The 20238-nt window shown below is 48.5% G+C and overlaps 1 protein-coding gene across 1 annotated transcript in view; it reads right to left on the reverse strand.

Moving 5' to 3' along the window:
• SEMA3C (semaphorin 3C) overlaps positions 1 to 20238 on the reverse strand; it is a 151750-nt gene that overhangs the window by 51195 nt on the left and 80317 nt on the right. The window contains exons 6-8 of the mRNA XM_081210709.1: positions 18739 to 18829; positions 2174 to 2293; positions 1138 to 1280 (exon numbers count right to left, since the gene is read on the reverse strand). Of these exons, the coding sequence (XP_081066835.1) occupies positions 1138 to 1280; positions 2174 to 2293; positions 18739 to 18829 (354 nt within the window). The remainder of the gene's footprint in view (positions 1 to 1137; positions 1281 to 2173; positions 2294 to 18738; positions 18830 to 20238) is intronic.

Raw genomic sequence — 20238 nt, forward strand, 5'->3', positions numbered from 1 at the left:
GCTCCCAGTCACCAGTCTAGCTGCCGCATTTTGGATTAGTTGTAGTTTCCAGGTCACCTTCAAAGGTAGCCCCATATAGAGAGCATTACAAAAGATTCCTGTTGCTGACTTCTAGTAAGGTCATCAGATACAGAGCATCACACACATCCATCCCATGTTCTTTTGAAGCCTGGTTTTGCAAGTTTTGGCATAGACAAATGCAAGTGGAATTGTGCCCCGGGACTTTTAGCAAGTCATCTGCGTTTCATTATGACAATAATGGTTTAATAATATTTAGTGTTTTCTGCCTCTGGGTGCCTTCACAGCAACAACAACAACAAAGAAGAACCAGATAAAAGCACAACAGGCTTTTTCCATTGCTCAGACCTACCATTGAAATGAAAAGACCCAACTCACCAACCAGTTAGACCATGTGCTAGGGAAACTGTTTGTACCAAGGAGATTTGTGATGTTGAAAGCCTTCCTTTTACAATGCAGAGTTTGATGAAAGGAAGAGCTGTTTTCATGTGTTTTGGAGAGGGAGGCCATGTCATGCTTGAGCCGCCTTGTCACCTGCCACCTACAGTGATCCCAGGCGAACAGGAGCAGTGGAAGGCGCCTTCATGCACATTTGCTGCCCAGAAGAAGGACCCTACAATATCATCAATACTTGCTTAGAGCCAGCAGGCCCTGGGCCTCATGCAACTAGCTGTGATTAAGAACCAAAGATGAGTTTACTGGATAAGACCAATGGCCCATGTAATCCAGCATCATGTTTTCACAGTAATTAATCCACTAGATACCTGTGGGAAATCCACAAAAAGGACCTGAACACAAGCGCACTTTCCTCTCACACAGTTTGAAGTAAAATAGACTCATTCCTGCCTTCCTTCCTAAAGGAAAGCACAGAACTGTATCTAATTCCAGCCATTTCCAGAGATGTCTTTGGATGTTGCTCCCTCCCTTCTGTTGAAACATCTATTTATGCAAGGGAGAAGCGATCAAGCAAGTCAATAATGCTAAACAGAAGCTCACGGTAAATATAGACTCGAGCAGAATAATTTTGATGACTCAAGCAACTACTCCACTGCAGGAACACTTTGCAAAACCAGGCACAGGGTATTGACAGCTGTCCTTCCTACACCACTCCCTGCTTACCGGGCATATTCTAGCAATCATAGAGTGGATCTGCTTGGTGCTGCCACTGTTGTCCGTCAGTTTCTCCTTGAAAAAGAAGTATACTTTAGCATCGTTGGGGTCAGTGCCATCTGGGATGAGGTGGGCATCCACAAACACAGGCTCTGAAATGACACAAAAACATGGACCATGGAGAGCAAGTATCTACACCACAGACCAACTCTGCAGAAGCCTGCAACAAAATGGGACTCCCTGTGGTCATACAGCTGTTGCCTGCTGTCAGCTGTGGGGAATGTATATTCCTAAAGTCTGATTTGTTACCTGCATGTCAATTATTAATAAATTTATCGAGTCTAACTCAAGAGTCCTGGAGTCCTTCAAGCATCTGATTCTATTTTAGTCTGAGAAATTATTAATTATGCAAAGTTTACTTTCTCTCCTCTTTCTCTTGTGTAAATTGATAGATTATTTGATTGAGTGAGGCACATTGCAAAATAGACTTAAATCTTAACTTCGAAATCCAAGAAATTTGAAAAGTGCTACTTAGTTTCAAGAGTACTACCTTGGAGTTTGGCTTGTCACACAAACCACATTGCAGATTACACGTCACCCGAACAGAGATGTGTAAAAAGACATGCATACATAGTGTTGGATAGCAGCAGTGGCGTAGCGTGGGTTGTCAGCACCCGGGGAAAGGCAAGTAATTTGTGCCCCCTAACCCGTGGATTTGCGCCCCCTAACCCTAACCCCCAGATGTTGCGCCCGGTGCGGCTGGCCCCCCCTGCACCCCCCACGCTACGCCACTGGATAGCAGATCAAATACCATGGCTGACAAATCACATGCCTGATATAGTCTGATGATCCATTTGAAAAATTGTGTATATTGAAACTTCTCAAATTTGCTAATCAATTTGTCAAATGTGCCAAATTAATCTCTTGTGATTTGTAGTTCTGTTTGCAGAAAAGCCAACTAAGCTTATTTATCTGTTTATAAAAGCATTTCCACTTACATGCTGCAACATGTACAACAATGAAACTCAAAACCTGGCCCTCTTACCACTCAGAAATTTGGAATTGTGTTGGTCGGTTCTCACAGCATTCCGTCTGGTTAAACTGCGGAAAATGGCAGCGTCAGTCCCCATGAAATCAATGTACATCCCTGAAAATAGTTCTTCATCTGCAGAAAGGGAAAAAGAGGGGGAAAATAAATGCATCCTCATTTACTTTGGGACGAATTCAGGAGTCATTTCCTATTTGATCCATGCTGTCAGGGGTTTAGGTGCAGAGGCACGGGCAAGGGAGGAAACAGAGAGCGAAGGGGAGGAGACAGAGGAAAGGATGAGTGATGACGACGACCCGAGATCTCCCAGTCTTTCCAGTGAATCAGAGGATTCACAGAAAGGAGCACCAGTGGCCAGGGCAAGGGGGGAATCTAGAGAGGCACCCCAGGAAGATAGAGCCAGAGGAGACTCAGGGGGGAGCAGCTGGAAATCGGGACCAGCGTCACCGCCAGGAAGTAGGGAAGAGGAAAGGAGCCAGGGGGGAAGCGCTGGCAGCTCACCACAGGAGGGAGGGCAGGAGTCAGGAGTGGCCACACCTCCATCGGGGAGCGAAGAAACGGTTAAGAGGAAAGTGGAAGGTTGGGCGCGCGCGCCAAGTTCAAATGCAGAGGAAGGCGGCGCAGTGAGCAGCCCCGAAAGGGAACCAGGTCCTAAAGCCCGGCGCAAGGAGGCAGAAGGGTCCGGGTCAGCGTCAGAAGAATCCCGGAAGGAAGAAGCCCCGGGGGGTAGAGGGACCCAGAGGAGGACAGTCAGGAGGAAAAGGTGGAGCAAGGCTAGGATATTAAGTTGGTGCGCACGGGGCGGAGACTCAGACGGAGCCTCGCCGATCTAGCTAGTAGACGTAGAGTTGCAGACAGCAGCGTGAGAAAGGAAACTGTAATTCAATAAAGACTTTTACTTAATGACCGCTGGCTAGCGTGATCCTCTGTGAGCTAGGATCTTGAAGCAGCTCTGACAGTAGGCTCCGTCTCCACATTGTGGGCATCTGCAGCCTCGAGGAGGGGAGAGAAACAGGCGCCCACTAGCGAGCTCACGAACGGCAGGAGACATGACGGCTGAGCAGCAGATAGAGGACCTCAGAAAAGCAGTGGCACAACTGAACGCCGAGGTTCTCGCATCCAGGAAGAGAGAGGACGAGGCAGCTGCCGCCTGCAGGGATCTCCAGGTCAGGTTAGACGTACTGGCAAAGCAAACACCCCGGCAGGAGGGAATTGGGTTGGCGAGACGGACAGGCGGACTGCTCTCTCACTTCGATGGGAACCTGCAACAGTATCCCAACTTTAGAGCCGACGTACTGTGCGCACTGCAACTGTTGCATAAAGACTTTAGAGATGAACAGGAGAGAGTGGGGTTCATCATGTCCCATCTGCATGGGGAGGCGAAAGCATGGTTGCGCAATTTATGGAGAGATAACGATCCGGCGCTCCAGAATGCGGATGCCTTTATTAAAGCGATGGATGGGTGTTTCTTATCAAGTATTGACATTGATCTTGCACGGAAGGAGGTGCATGGGCTGAGACAAGGGAGGGCCAGCGTCAGACAGTATCATGCCCGCTTTTTCGCCTTGGTCAGCGCCCTGGAATGGGACAGAGATTCGGCTCCTGTAAGAGACCTCTTTTGGGAGGGACTGCACAACTCGATTAAAGATGAGATAGCGAGGGGGGAGAGACCCCGAACCACCCAGGAGGTCGTTCAGAGGGCACTGGCTGTGGGGGTGAGGCTGGAAGGACGTCCGTGGAGCAAGGACGAAGGACGTGGAGGGCGCGAACCAGCCGGGGGCCCCTCCTTCTTTCCCAGAGAAGCAGCACGGGCGCAATCCACGCCTCCGCCAGGAGGAGGAGCCGAACCTATGGAGGTTGGAGGTGCAAGGGCTCAGTCAGCAACCAGAGCCCTAGCACCGGCAGCAGTGAAGGCGAAGCCTCCTAGAGGGACCAGGAAGTGTTACGTCTGTGAGCAGCCAGGGCATATGGCGAAAGAGTGTCCCCAGAGGCCCCACAAGCTTACTGCAGCCTCAGCAATGGTGACTGCAGCAACGCAGCAGGGAGGACCACAGCAGGGAAACGACGATGTCTGGCTGGAGGAAGAGGCACTGGGGCCCAGCCAGACGTGTTAGTGACGCAGTCCCCAGAGATTTTACAGCCAGTGAACCCCCTCCCGCCCAAACCAGTAGTGAGGCTCACAGCATCTCTCCAGCTACCCACTGGAATCACCATGGACGTGCCAATCACCATCGACTCCGGCAGCAACGCGGACTTTATAGGGCAGGAATTTGTCGACAGGCACGCTGTGCAGTTGCTGCCGGCCACACTGCCCCTGCAGGTTGTCACTGTGGATGGCAGGGAGCTGCTAGGGGGGCAAGTGGTGAAGCAGACGCCACCAATGGTGATGCGACTTGGAAATCACAGGGAAGTCATCAGCTTCAACGTCACTCAACTGTCTGACACGCCCATTGTATTGGGCATGAGTTGGCTGGACAAGCACAGCCCAACGATGGCTTGGTTCCAGAGGCAGCTGGTCTTCGGCTCTTCCTTTTGTGCTGAACACTGCATCGTACCCAGGCAGGAAGGAGAGGAAGAGGAGTCACAGCTGCTGCTAGGCACGCTGCAAGCGATTCCCCACAAGTACGCAGAATTTCTGGAAGTTTTCTGCGAGAAGGAGGCGGACAGGCTACCCCCTCACAGACCATATGACTGCAAAATTGACCTGCTGCCGGGGGCGGCGCTGCCTAAAGGGAAGCTGTATTCCATGTCTGAGGACGAACTGCAGGAACTCAAAGACTTCATCGATCATAATTTGGAGCGCGGTTTCATCCGAGAGTCTAAGGCAGCGGGGGGCAGTCCTGTATTCTTTGTTAAGAAGCGAGACACGCCCCAAAAAAGACTCGTAGTGGATTACAGGATTTTGAACAGTGTGACCAAGCCGTCGGACTTCCCCATGCCCCGCATCGACGACCTCCTGGCGAAGGTACGGAAGGGAAAGGTGTTCACCAAGTTGGACCTGCGGGGGGCGTACAACCTCATTCGCATGCGGGAGGGTGATGAGTGGAAGACAGCCATGTTCACGCCACTGGGTACCTACGAATACAGAGTTATGCCTTTTGGACTGCAAAATGGCGCTCACGTTTTTCAAGCATTTATGCATCACGTGTTGGCGGGACTTCTCTACAAGACGTGCGTCTGTTTCTTGGATGACATCCTGATCTTTTCGGAGTCGCAGCAAGAACATGACAAGCACGTTAAGGAAGTGCTGGGCAGGCTAAAGCAACACAGGCTCTACGCCAAGCTGGAGAAGTGCCAATTTGACGTGCCGGAGGTGGATTTTCTGGGCTACAAGCTGTCTGACAAGGGGCTCGCCATGGACAGCGCCAAGGTTCGAGCAGTGTTGGATTGGAAGAGCCCACGCAACCGGAAGGAGGTCCAACGGTTTGTCGGCTTTGCGAACTTCTATCGCAAGTTTATCAAGGGCTTCGCGATGCAGACGGCGGCCATCACTGACACCCTTAGCTCCAAGAAGAAGAAGTTCATCTGGACAGAGCAGGCGGAGCAGTCCTTTCAGGCCCTCAAGCGTCTCTTCGCGTCGGAAGAGCAGCTGCTTCATGTCAACCCCAGCATGCCGATGAGGGTGGAGACAGACGCTTCGGACAGAGCAGTGGGGGCGGTCCTGCTGCAGAAGGACCAGCAGGGCGTGTGGCGGCCGGGAGCGTTTTACTCCAGGAAGCTCAGCAAGTCCGAGCAGAACTACACCATATGGGACAGGGAGTTGCTGGCCATTCATGCAGCGTTCAAGGCGTGGAGGCACTTTCTGATCGGCGCCAAGCACACGGTGCAGGTTTGCACGGACCACAAGAATCTGGAACACTGGCGCACGGCACAGTTCCTGAACCAGAGGCAGATACGTTGGGCTGAGTTCTTTGCGGACTTCGACTTCCGAATAGAGTATGTCCCGGGGGACACCAACATCATGGCAGACGCTCTCTCCCGCAAGCCACAGTATCTGGAGGACGCAACACCAGCGGCCGCCATGCACATCTTTGCACCGACAGTGTGGGCGTGCGCCGCGGCGACCGTGGACCTAGAGGCGGTGCGGCGAGCGTTGCAGGGGGACTCCTTCGCACAAACGAAGATGGCAGAGGTGCGAGGGGGCAAGGCAGCGGCCGACGGTTTCCAGCTACGAGATGGATTGCTCATCCGTAAAGGGGCCATCTACGTGCCGGGTGACCAACTTCGAGCCAAGGTGCTACAGCAGCTGCACGACGCACCCACGGCCGGGCACTTTGGCAAGGAGAAGACGGTGGAATTAGTAGCCAGGGATTTCTGGTGGCCTGGAATGAGAGGGGAGGTCGCAGACTACGTGGCGAGGTGTGACACTTGCCAGAGGGCAAAGACGGTGCACAAACCGCCGGCTGGACTGTTGGAGCCGCTGCAAACTCCGGTCGAACCTTGGGAAAGGGTGGCTCTGGACTTTGTCACGGATCTGCCCAGCTCAAGGGGCAAGACGGCAGTGTTGGTGGTGGTGGACCTGTTCTCCAAGATGGCGCATTTCATTCCGTGTGCTAAGGTGGCCACGGCAGAGCAAACCGCCAAACTGTTCATAGACCACGTGTTCAAGGTTCACGGTCTGCCACGGTCTATTCTGTCCGACCGCGGGCGGCAGTTCATCTCGAACTTCTGGCAGAAGCTGATGGGCTTCCTAAACGTCAAGATCAATCTGGCGTCGGCGAGACACCCGCAGACCAACGGGCAAGCGGAGCGAGCCAATGCCATCATGCAGCAGTACCTGAGATGTTATGCGAACCAACAGCCTGCGACGTGGGTGGATTACCTGCCGCTTGCAGAGTTTGCCTACAACAACACGAAGCACGTATCCACGGGCGTCACGCCGTTCTTCGCCAACAACGGGCGGCACCCTAGAACCTTCCCGGGATTGGAATGCAGGGGAGAAGGGGAGCCGCAGTCAGCAGATGCGTTCGCGTCGGAGCTGCAGGAAGTCCACGATCAGCTGCGACGCCACCTGGAGCTGGCTAAACACGCATACAAGGTACAAGCGGACAAACACAGAAGGGTTGGCGAAGAGCTCCACGTGGGAGACTGGGTCTGGTTAGCAGCCCACGCAGTGCCGGCCAGGTCGTTGGCCAAGAAGAAACTAGGGCATAAACAACTGGGGCCCTACCAAGTCGAAGAGCAGGTCAACCCGGTGGCTTTCAGGCTGGCGCTTCCGGAGGGTTCCAGAATGCATCCGGTGTTCCACAGATCGGTGCTCACTCCCTACAAGGCACCACACAGGTTCCAGGAACCCGGAACGGCGCCGAGTCCGCTCAGAGAAGGAACGGGGCACGCGGGAGTGGCACAGGAGGAGCGCATCAACGAAGTCACGGAGATTTTGGACTCCAGATGGGGGGAAGAGGGCGTAGAATACTTTCTCGCCAGGGAGGGCACCCCGGCCAGTGCGAACAGCTGGGTGCCGGGCTACGCTTTAGACGAACCTCTGCTCAAAGACGAGTTTCATGCCCTCTTCCCACATAGACCTATGCCAGCGGACTTTTTCGACGACTGGCTTTTCACGCCCACGCTTTCGGACAGCACGTTCAGGGGGTTCGACTCGGACGAGGAACCGACACGAGACGTCCGTTCCCCGGAGGGGTCACCCTCGGGATCTGTCTCAGAACCCTCGTATTGGTGGGACGATAGGCCGGAGGAGCAGTTCCGCAGGAAGTGGCTGGACTGTTCCGGCCGAGCAACGCCGCCTGGAGGAAGTGCGGGAGAGACGGACATGGACATTTTCGGGGACGACCCTGGTTTCGAGCACGGCGGCACAGAGATGGAAGAGGAGGTGACTGTCGTCAACGAGAGCAGGGAGGAAGACCCGGAAGAGTTCCGATGGAGGCCTGCCACGGGAAGCGACCGATATCCGACGTTCGTCCCTTTGCAACAGCAGCCCCCAGCTCCAGCACCGGAAGGAGGGGAGGGGGGACTGGGGGGCTTCGAGGGGGGGATGGATGTCAGGGGTTTAGGTGCAGAGGCACGGGCAAGGGAGGAAACAGAGAGCGAAGGGGAGGAGACAGAGGAAAGGATGAGTGATGACGACGACCCGAGATCTCCCAGTCTTTCCAGTGAATCAGAGGATTCACAGAAAGGAGCACCAGTGGCCAGGGCAAGGGGGGAATCTAGAGAGGCACCCCAGGAAGATAGAGCCAGAGGAGACTCAGGGGGGAGCAGCTGGAAATCGGGACCAGCGTCACCGCCAGGAAGTAGGGAAGAGGAAAGGAGCCAGGGGGGAAGCGCTGGCAGCTCACCACAGGAGGGAGGGCAGGAGTCAGGAGTGGCCACACCTCCATCGGGGAGCGAAGAAACGGTTAAGAGGAAAGTGGAAGGTTGGGCGCGCGCGCCAAGTTCAAATGCAGAGGAAGGCGGCGCAGTGAGCAGCCCCGAAAGGGAACCAGGTCCTAAAGCCCGGCGCAAGGAGGCAGAAGGGTCCGGGTCAGCGTCAGAAGAATCCCGGAAGGAAGAAGCCCCGGGGGGTAGAGGGACCCAGAGGAGGACAGTCAGGAGGAAAAGGTGGAGCAAGGCTAGGATATTAAGTTGGTGCGCACGGGGCGGAGACTCAGACGGAGCCTCGCCGATCTAGCTAGTAGACGTAGAGTTGCAGACAGCAGCGTGAGAAAGGAAACTGTAATTCAATAAAGACTTTTACTTAATGACCGCTGGCTAGCGTGATCCTCTGTGAGCTAGGATCTTGAAGCAGCTCTGACACATGCACATTTTCTAATTCTGTCAGAAGTGGGATGAGAGCGGGGCTTCCCTCTGACTCACGATTTCAGGTCTGCAACGGAGCATCCCATCTTCATGGAAACCTTTGGGCAACCATATAATTAAACAGAATAGCGTAACCAACCACAAATGTGGAGGAAATGTTTCGCGTGGAAGATCGTTTAGTGGTTGAAGTTGCCGGGGGAGTCAGCTTCGGAAGATGGAAAAAATTAACATGATGCTACTTCCAACAGAAACAGCCATCCCAGTTTATGTGCTAGAAAAGTGGCAGAGTGGGGTGAAGGAGGCTCAAAATAGTTTTGTTTCTGGTGTGGGTAGGTAACGCAGCAGACCAAAGCCACACCCTAGTTCAGTCTCATGGGTGATAGAGTCTAGAGCTATACATAATCAGGAGTACAACCCGACCCTCAGCATACTTTGTGTTCCCAAGGGCCCCTGCGTGACTGTGCACCCTAGCCACTTACTGTGGCAAAGGCAGAGACTGTCTGGCTGTTTCCCCCAAGTGTGAATCTTAGCAGGGGAGATGAGGAAGCAAAGATAAGCAAATAAAAGCATATGGCTGAGGTGCACAGTGAGGAGAGGGCTGTACCAAAGCTCCTGTTACTGGAGTTCATTAAATACTTGAGTTTGCTAAAGACACTGGAGTTCATTAAATAAGTCACGGCTTGTGTTCTGGTGTTCATGGCTAGTGGTCAGAGATGGGGAAGCTCAGGCTTGGGGGCAACATATGGCTCTCCAGGCCTCTCCCTCTTCTCAAGACTCTCCCCAGTCACAACCCTCCCAAGCCACACTCCCTCCCCACAGGTCACATCCTCCACCATCCTTACTTTGCCCCCTCCTTGAATTTTTTCGCCTGGCTAGAATGTGTCCTTGAATTTTGATAAAGAATCTTGCTTGCCTGCATGGGGGGTGGTGGTGTTTAGAAACCAGCCTGTTGTACAAAGAAGCATCCACATTCATTGCTCTGCCTGCTTTTGCCTCTGGCCCCACCCATCACATGGGCCCCAAAAGGGTTGTCCAGAAAGAAATGTGGCCCTCAAGCTGAAAACTTCCCTCTATGCTTGCTGTAGATGCCTTCCTCCTTGGAAATGGGGGCCAGGTAGGAAACCTTGTAGGGAAATAGCCAATCTCTGTGGCGACCAACACACAAGGAAGGGGATTCAAGAGTCCTAGATCCCAAAAGGAGAAATTCTGAATCTGAGCCATTTTGCCTTTGTTTCCCTTCATGTGTGATGAACATCTGACAATACCACTGGCCCTTCCGGTCTTCTCAAGGGGCAGAGGCTCGAGAAAGAACTGTGGGCAGAGGGCTGTCTTTTTCCCACTCTCGGGGCCCCTGGGAAACTCACCAAACCCACTGCGCCCAGAGGTGGGTGCGGAGAGTGCAGCTGCCTCTAAGGAGGCACAGGAGTGGGCAACCTGAGGAAACACCACCCAGCTTGCTGCCTGCCCATAAAAGCAAACTCTGCCCATGGGGTGGTAAAGAAGCTGGAGGAGAAGCAGGCAGAGGCCGGGTAAAGAATGATGAGCAGGGGGGGGGGGCTATTTGTATCAGCAATGTATTCATGCAATGTTTTTATATGTTAACTGTATTTCTGTAATATTTATGGTTCTTTAAGTTGTTGGTTGTTGCTTTTATATATATATATATTGTCACAGCTGCCTCAGGTCCCAGCTCACAAAGGACCAACGCCAGTTGCTCTTTATATACAAAAGTCTTTATTGAAATCCATTTGCGGTTTGACAGTACCGGCGCGCAGCCATACGTCTGTAAGCCTAGACCGTTGAAGCTCCCTCTGAGTCGGTCCCGCCCCGACACCAGTTTAAGATCCTTGCCTTGCTCCACCTCCTCCTTCGTTCCCTCTTCCGCTGGGTCCTTCCGCCCCTTGGGGTCTCGCCCTTCCTAGACTCCTCTGACGCTGAAGATTCCCCGGATTGTTCCCCCTCCCTCCGGCGGGCTTTAGGACCTGGCTCCCAATCCGGGGGCTCTGCTGTCCCGCGCGCCTGTACATTTGAACTTGGCGCGCGCGCCCAGCCCCCAACCTTTCTTCTGATCGTTACACTACTCCCGTCACTGCTTTCCCTCCCTTCCGGGAGGATGGCTGGTTCTGACCTCCCCTCCATTCCCCCTTCCTCCGATGGAGGCACAGTCAGCCCTGACTCTTCCCTTCTCCCTGCTGGAGGGGACGCTGCCCCTGGCACACAGGAACCTCCCCCCCCGCTTTGCTCTGGTGGGGAAGCTGGTCCTGATCTCCAGCTGCCGCTCTGGGAATCCCCGCTGGCCCCTTGTTCCTGGTGCGTCCCCCCCAGGACCCCCCTTGTCCTGGCCACCGGCGTCCCCTTCTGGGAATCCTCTGATTCGCTGGAGAGACTCATGGAATCCCTCTGATCACTGTCATTCTCTTCCCCGCTGTCCCCAGATTCTTCCCATTCGCTCTCCATCTCCTCTCTCCGCTGTGCCTCCGTCCCTGAACCCCTGACATATATGTAGTGGTATAGAGATTGCGTGGGGGACGGGAACACATCTCAATTTCAGTGTGGCACTCTGCAGATGGAAGCCACAGGAAAGACTAGCCTTGTATCCTTCAAGTTTCAACTGGCTAATAAGACTGAACAAAAGCTGAACATATTAAATTGGAGCCAAAGTGAATTTCAGTCTCAAAATGTTTCCGTAAAGGGAATTAGGCCTGTAACCTTCACTTGTAATAACAGGATTATGGACCAAAATTCTTTTGCGCTGAAGGATTCAGCTCATGTATCACAAAGTGTGTACACTGTACATAGGTATGAATTACAATTCCCCTCCTGTCTGGGGCCCTCAACACAAGTCTGGTGGGTTGGCGAGGCAGTTCATAGAAACAAACCATTAGCAAAAAATAATCACTCACTTTTACAGTTACTGTGAAGAACTGGCTGAATTCCCTTCCCTCCAATGGTATCTTTTTTACTTTGGTTTGCAGATTGCCCACCAGCAATAAGAAATGGCTATTCATCCACTTAACTACTGTTAGTTGCTGTCAAGATCACCAACTCAACACCCACTCTTCATGCAATCACGGACAGCTTTCAGCCTCAAGGCACCTTCCATTTTCTCTCTTTCAACAAAAGCAACACGGAACCTGTTGCCGAGGGACAGGGCAGCAGCCGAAAAGTGAGCTTTGCTTCTTTGTTCAGGTACATAGAAGCAACATGGCTTGAGTCATTTGTAAAGCTTTAGCACCAGCCTTGAGTGCCAGTGAAGATGGAAAGTTTAAAGCAGGTGCAGCCAATGTGGTGCCTTTCAGATGTTCTTGGGCTACAACTCCCAACAGCCCCAGCCAGAGTGGCCAATGGCTATGGATGACAGGGTCCAACAATACCTGGAGGTCACTCACAACAACATCTGGCTGCCCCTGGCATAGAGCCTGAGTTCAAATAACTTGCCTCTGCCAGAGGCTTACCAGTGCCTTGTGTAGATATAACACTGGATCTCTGTAAACTATGGTTTGCAACCATGAACCCGTCTTGGGAATAAAGCTCCCTTTCCTCTTCAGCACATATCCCATCACACTTTAATCAGCTTTAATCACAGGCCAGCTTTATAGCCAGGCATTTATTTATTTAAATGTAAGTCAATGCCCTGTCTCTTTTCCCCATAAAAGCCTGAAAGTGGCTTATAAAAAATCAAAAACCTAAAAACCACAGTAAGTGGGATGAAACATTTCAATTTAGTAGGACTAGTTAATATACAGGGAGGCAGCAGCAGCAGCATACTAATGTCAGCAAACTCAATAGCTACAGAATATTTGCCAATTAGTCATCTGAATTGGCCTGTCAGTTCTTATTGTGAAGGCAGCTCCATAGCAGAGATGCCACCATTGAAATGCTTCTGCTCCTGTTAGGCAGCTACTAGCTCCAGGTGATCTTCCAGACCAGTAAAAGTTTCCAAGCTGTCTTAAAACCACAGATATTGCGGTATTTGAACTACTGGTATTAAGAATTGCATCATAAATTGGTATTGTTATAATGAGGCTATTATTGGATTGTAAGTGAAAACTAATCAAAATTATTATAAAATAAAATAAAACCACAGATATGGAGGACGACTTTTAGGTCTGATAATCCACACTCCTCCTTGATGTAGGAGATCTATAGGGATAACATACCCAACTGATGGCTGTTCAGTCTCTGCCTGAAGACCTCTAGCAAGTGAGAGACTATGCCACCCAAGTAAATGGTTCCATTGTCAAACTGCTTTTCCAATTAAAACAGGGGCAATGAACCTTTGGCTTGCCAGATATTGCTGAAACACAGTTCCCATCATCCCTGGCCATTGGTCACAGCTGCTGGGCATGATGGGAGTTCAGCCAGAGAGGAAAGAAGGTAGGAAAAGAAAATGTACCCTAGATGGATGGGTGGAAGGAAAGAAGGAAGGGGAGGTATTGTACATTCCTGAAGCTGGTTCCTGATTTGTGTACCATAGTTTGCCAGTGTTTTGTCTGCACTGAAACTAGATGTCCTTCTTCAAGCTTCTCAGTAGGGCTCGCATCTACAATCTCAGGATCATTCTACTGACCTACAGGTCCTACAGAGTTGTTGTAAGGATTGTTGTAGGAGAAAGGCTTTGGACACTGAAAAAAGGCTATATAAATCTGAAACACATTTTAATTAACCTTTCCACTGCAAATACAATTACCCCATATTTTCCTGTCATTGATTTCCTACAGGATTGCCTGTTACAGCTCAGCTTTATAGTTCTCACAAAGCTCTTATGTTTATCGCTGATCCAGTTTTTTAATATAAAAAATTAAACACTGGAAAAGAACGGTGCTATTCTTAATCCCACTGCATACCAGCTTTATTAGTTATGTCTTAAGCATTCCAAGAGCCTACTTGTCTAATCAGGCACCAATAATATCTGTCAGCTCCACTTCCTTTTGGCTTAATTGTTAAATTCCCCCAAACAATCTGTCTTAGTGAGTGCAGTCACCAGCTCACACACTTTGGTACTGCTTCTCTCCAATGCATACCTGATAAAATCTTAGAATCATTTGCGGTGGAGCAGAAAGAACACACAATTAAGTTTTGGGGTTTTTTCCATTGCCAAAAAGATAGAAAACAAACCATAAACCAGTATTGAAAACCATAGTTTGAATATGGATATAAGGACAACCTGTTAGTTAACCATGGTTACCAATGGTGCACATATTACTCTACACCAGTAAAGGAAAGGAGACCAGAGGAGGAGGAGGAGAAGTTATATGTTATGGTAAACCATGGTTTGCAGGAAGCCAGCATTATATTTGCACAAGACTGTACCGATATATATATTGAAAAGGTTTAGCTGTTCAAGATGCAAAATTATAACTTGTATTTAAAATCATGTTGATGTGTTTGCATTTGGCTATGACTGATTTTAACACAACTTTCATTATTTATCCCGTTCCCAGTGAACTTTTAGGGTTTCATTAAAAAAAAATTCAGTTGACCACCAGTGAATCCCTATTTCTTCATTAGAATAAACGTACATATTTCAGAGTGCTACTGTTGCTGTTGTTTTTAAACTCCTAGGAATAGTAGGAGCTGCCACTCTACAGTATCCCCCCCCCTTTTCCTTTCTTTTTTGAAATATTCATCTGGCAACCCAGTGCAGAGGTCAAACAAATGATCCTCTTCCCGCTGCCAGACGCCTGTTGATCTTGGTGTGAGCAGAAGGCCTAAAGCTACAAGACATGCTACACTGAAATCACAGAGCTAAACAGCCTCTGCAGTTTGTTTTCAGTTGCTACGAAGGACAAAAACCGTATGCTAAGGTCAATGGCATTCTTTGCTTTGTCCAGGAGAATCTGAAATCCGGACAACAATGGCTTTCTCCTTTGGCTAGGAACGCTAGCGTGCTGTGCTGCTGGCTTAGGGACGGTGGGATTAGATACAGAGTCATGATCCTAGACTTTTGAATCAAAGGTTCTTCCTGCCCCCTGCTGAAGACAGTGCAACTCTTTGCATCCATAGTAGAGAAAGTTGCTGCTGATACATTCATAGGGATGGGGAGGAAATTTGATTCAGCTCACATTTAAAGGCAAAGCTACCTAAATTGCACTTTCTGAAACAGGTGAACTAAAGCAAAAGCTAGAACTGAAGATTTGCACCGCCAAATTTTGCAATGCAGTTCTCCATCCGAATGATGCACACAAAAATGTATATGCTAGTTAAAGTCACATGCCAAAAATGCACTACATCAGGAGAAATCCTTTGGTGAGAGTGTGTACTTTGGGCAGAAATTCACACTAAAAGGCTGATGAATCTGCATGAGGACTTTAAAAAAATGGCAAGCTGATATGTAAACGTGGAGAACTGAACACAAGGCAGGGGAAAAAAGAGCAAGGAAGAGAAACTGCAATTTACAGTTCTGCCCATCCCTAATTGAAAATCACGTGTAGGCAATACTGCTGTGGGAATAAGTACACAGCCATTTCCAGCCAGGGAACTAACACAGCTCTGATGATAACTTGAGAACTGTGAACAGGCAAAGGGGAAAAGATTACACACAAACACACCTGTTTATATAATCATTTGGATGCAACAAATCAATTCAAGATATTATCCAGCCTCCAGAGAGGTCCATTATGTCTCAAAGTTTATCTTTCATCCCAAAACAAAATTCCTATCATTTCTTTCTTGGGAAATCAGCGAGGGATGAGGTCACAATGCAAATGGACCAATTTTATTGGGAACATTTCTTTTCATAGACTAACCCGTCCTGGGGCCTTTGATCAGCTGCTCTGCACTCTAGTACAAAAGCGAGGTATGTAACATTGAAAGAAAGAAAGAAAGCCCTAGTTTGACTGGAAGCATATGGGTGAAAGATGGGGAGGGGTGAGGGACATGCCTGAAAGCCCCACCCACTGCTGCCCATGTCTGCTCCACTTTCAGGCCTTCTTGTGTCTCAAGAGACTGTACTTTTTGAGAATACTAAGGAAAAACCATCTTCCGCAGAAACTGCTGCTTGCCTTCTATCACTGTGCCATTGAGAGCGTGCTCACTTATGGCTTATGTGTGTGGTACGGAAGCTGTACTACCCAGGACAGGTTGGGGTTGTGCAGAGTTGTTAAGGCAGCAGAGAGCATTGTTGGCTGCCCACTCTCCACCTTAGAGCAGATTTATGCCACAAGGTGCCATAGGAAGGCACTGGACATAGTAAAAGATCCATCGCATCCTGGTCACTGTCTCTTCAAGCTCTTGCCATTGGGACGGAGATACAGGACGATGAAGACAAGAACGAGCCGTCTTAAGAACAGCTTCTTCTCCAGAGCGATCTCGGCCCTGAATGGGAAGCCTGGACTTTGAAAGTCATCTAATCTTCCTTGCTGTATTATACTGTATTGTTTTAATTAGTGTTTTTATAGTTGTTTTGATTTTGTGTGGAGTGCCCTACCTGGATGGATGGAGCAGCCAAGTAATTTCGTTGTCCCCGAGAGGGGGCAATGACAATAAAGATATTATTATTATTATTATTATTATTATTATTATTATTATTATTATTATTATGGATTCTAAGCATGTTGGTCAAGGTTCCTGATCTCAACACAGGAAGGTCTGAAACTCACGGCACACAGGGAACATTGGTGTCAAGACCTGCATGCATGCCATTACCCTCCCCACTTTTGAGCCAGTGAACATCTGAATGGAGCTCAAATGAACCAGCGTTGATGAGCCAGTAGAACTTGGTCCAGTTCCAGCATCTGATACAAGCGTGATGGAACTGACAAAGTGGGCTCTACTCCAAGACGATCCTGGTGTCTCAGTAAATCTGTCACAATAAATATGATAATCTTTATAGCAGAATAGGCCTTACTGTGGTTTGGACCAAAAGATTTATACCTCAGCTTTATAATAGGGTACAGTTGGAAGCAGAGGAAGACCACTGGGAACAGGGGAGGAATTGCTGAACGCTTGAATTCAGGAGCCTTGGATTCACCATGCAACTTTTAATGTGTAGCAGATTTAACCAGCGTCATGATCCGCAGGCCATATATGGCAGGCCAGCCATATCAAGCTGCAAAAGCCATGTGCTGTTAGGTGCTTTTAAACTTAGAGTTGACATGCTGTCAACAGGTAACAAGGTAGGCTTGCCTTACAAAGGCCATCAGGCGAATAGCACCTGTGTATTTGCAGCAGAAGAAAATCTGGGGAAAATTCCTTTGGGAGGAAGGGCGGGATATAAATTCACTCACTCAATAAACCTGAATGTGAATTAAGTTCCTTTCGCAGAGGAACACGGGGCAAGGTTCAGTTCAGTTTAACTTTAATTTTAGTGCAATAATTTATAAACATATAAGGGTTTCATTAAATTAAGCTCTGTGGACATTGCACTGACAATTTTTACTGATCTTAAAAGTTGAATTGCTGTTTAAGTTTAAGTATCACAATTATTGGGAAGAATAAATATAGCAAGTGCTTATGTTACACTATATGTGTGTTGATATTTTCTCAGCCTTCTTAAGTATATTTTATACTTTAGCAGAGCAGAATTCTGTAGAATTCAGAGGGCTGGGGGGAAATGCTATGGATCAGGCATAGGCAAACTCAGCCCTCCAGATGTTTTGGGACTATAACTCCCATCATCCCTGACCACTGATCCTGTTGGCTAGGGATGATGGGACTTGCAGTCCCAAAAACATCTGGAGGGCCGAGTTTGCCTATGCCTGCTATGGATGTTGTGAACTGAACTGTGAAGGGATGAACTTGAGCTGAAATTAATGTTACTGGCCTGCTGGTGACTGGAAGAGCTCTGTCCTCCCTCTGTATTTCTATGATGAGTGTGTGCAAAAGCCCATTTGGGTCTGTACTGTGCTCAGAAAAGAGATATCCACCATTCAGCCAACAGCCCACTTCCTTGTGGGCATAGAATTTGATGCATTCACCTCCAATGCTTCCTATGGCTACCAGGCAAGTGCTCAAATGCCTAAGGGACCAACCACCTTTCTTTCCATACAATGTCTTGCAAAGGTATCATGGATATTGTATGGGGTAAGATCCATGCCCCTATAAGGAATTGGGAGCAGTCATTTTTTCCGCCATGCAATCTCCAGGGGCTGCATTTTGAACCAGATATTTTACTACATGGCCCCAGAGGAGGCACTGGTGTTCTAAGCAGCCGTAAAATGTTAGAGAAAGAAAAGGGCACTCCTTGGTCTAACTTTCAAGCACTTTAAAAAAAACCAACTGCATTGATTTTGTGGGATTTTTCATTATCAAAAAATCTGCCTGCAAAAAAGGACAACATTGAGCTTGTTTTGTATTGAAACTAAGTTAATCCACTCTTTCCTAGCAATACATTTTCCTACAATTCTAAAATCAATCTCTTAAAATCTACTGCAACCACTAAAACCTAGTCACGTCTCTTTCCTTACTGTATTAAACTAAATCAAATATTCTTTTATAAACATTAAGGTTGGAAAAATTACGCAAGGCAATCTTGCTTCCCCCCACCCTCAAATTACACTAAAGTGCCTCTGGACCCACATATTTTCTGCTCCAATAGACAGCTGAAGATCTCTAACATATTTCCTGAATTCAGCAATCACTTTTACATGGAATTCAGCCTAAAATAATGGAAACATGTTGCTGGAAGTGGCCTGTAGTCCAATTCCCTTAACTGAGGAAAGATTCACTAGAACTAAACAGTCACTGGCAGATCATTTTTTCCAGTTTCTTCTCTTACCCTGTGGCTCAATTTGTTTACAACACCCTCTCATTTCACTCTCGGCACCTAATGATTTAAGCCCCCAGAAACCCTAGTTGTTTTCACTTACTGATCATAACAGAGACGGTATTCACATTAGGGTTGAAGGAGCAGCGGCCCTTCCCAGATTCACATTTGGAATCGATCTTGAAAACTTGCTCCTGTAACAGAGAAATAACATGCAAATGGTAGGGAACAGTTGAAGGTTAATTTTAAAATGCCTGGCTTGGGTGGTGTACTGTGTGGAAAAGCAGTTAACGACTACCATAAGACCTGCAAAAATAGTGCCTGAAACAACAACAGGTCTTGTGGCATCTTAAAGGCTAAAACATTTATTGCAGCATACAGCAACCCCTGTGCAATTGGTGCTTGTTATCCTGAATTTTCATTTGATTCCGTGGCCATAGCTGAATATTGCACCAAAATGAAGGAAGGAATGGTTCTCCACTTTTCTGTGGAATTTTGCCTGATCTAACAGACCTCTTCATTTAGGTCCACTTTCAATTAAGAATGGACAAGTAAGCTTATTTCCGTTCTGTGTCAGTTTCAAATGCATCTGTTAGTAAGTCCATCCCATCCTGTTTTCTGTTTATAATATTTTTAACTACATGAAAAATCCACACTTTTCCTTAAAATATACACTTTGTATGCTTTTCATTCACTTTTACATGCATTTCCTCCATAAAATTAATTCAGTTTGCTTTAAAATGTGGACCAAATGAAATTATCAGTCACACACAACCATTTACTTATTTGGATAGATGAAACACTTATTTTCCAGATTCCCAGACTGAGATTCCTCAGTCTCCAGTATTAAGAGCTGTTCCACAGCCAGGCTCCTATTCCATTTCACAGAGTGACTGTGTTTCACAATCTCCACATGTTCTGCACAGTCATGTGACTATAGGCAAGGGCTGGAGAGCCTATGGCCCTTCAGAGCCTCTCAGACTCCAGCTCCTATCATCCCACACTACTGGCCATCTTGGCTGCACCTGATGGGAGTTGTAGTCCAACAACATAGGGGCAATGGTGATGATGATAGTAAACGTCTAAGAAAAACTAGAGCTTGGACCTAGAAAGACTTGGATTGGAAGACAGCATTGGTACCCAACCTGAATTCTGTCAGCCTGGTTCGAACTTTACAGCACAGGCTAGCTCTGTGAGTCCTAAAATGATATATTGCCAGTAAAAGTCTATTGAGGAGTCTTGTAGGAAGCTGTGAAAGTCAATGACCACCCTAGCAATCAATCATTTATGTGTTCCCTGCAGGCAACACCGTTGTAAACACAGCAAATGCACCTGCTATTGGAGCTGAATCCTTAGTCACAATAATGTGATATGAACGAGGCAAAAATAATAAGGCCTAGCCTTCTCTAGCCCTCCTTGATGGCTAGATGTTCAATGCCAGCTGCCATGCAGAGACATGTGTTATAGCTAGGAATGGAAGAATCTGCCATTTTTTGTTCTCTCCTTTCTCAGTTTCCCAACACAGTTCTCCACATTTGGCAGCAACTGTGTGTTTTTTTCATCTCCATGAAAATTCAACAGCAGTTTAGTGTAAATTTTCCCA

This window comes from Podarcis bocagei, assembly GCF_964188305.1.
Source record: "Podarcis bocagei genome assembly, chromosome: 10".
Classification (NCBI taxonomy): Eukaryota; Metazoa; Chordata; class Lepidosauria; order Squamata; family Lacertidae; genus Podarcis; species Podarcis bocagei.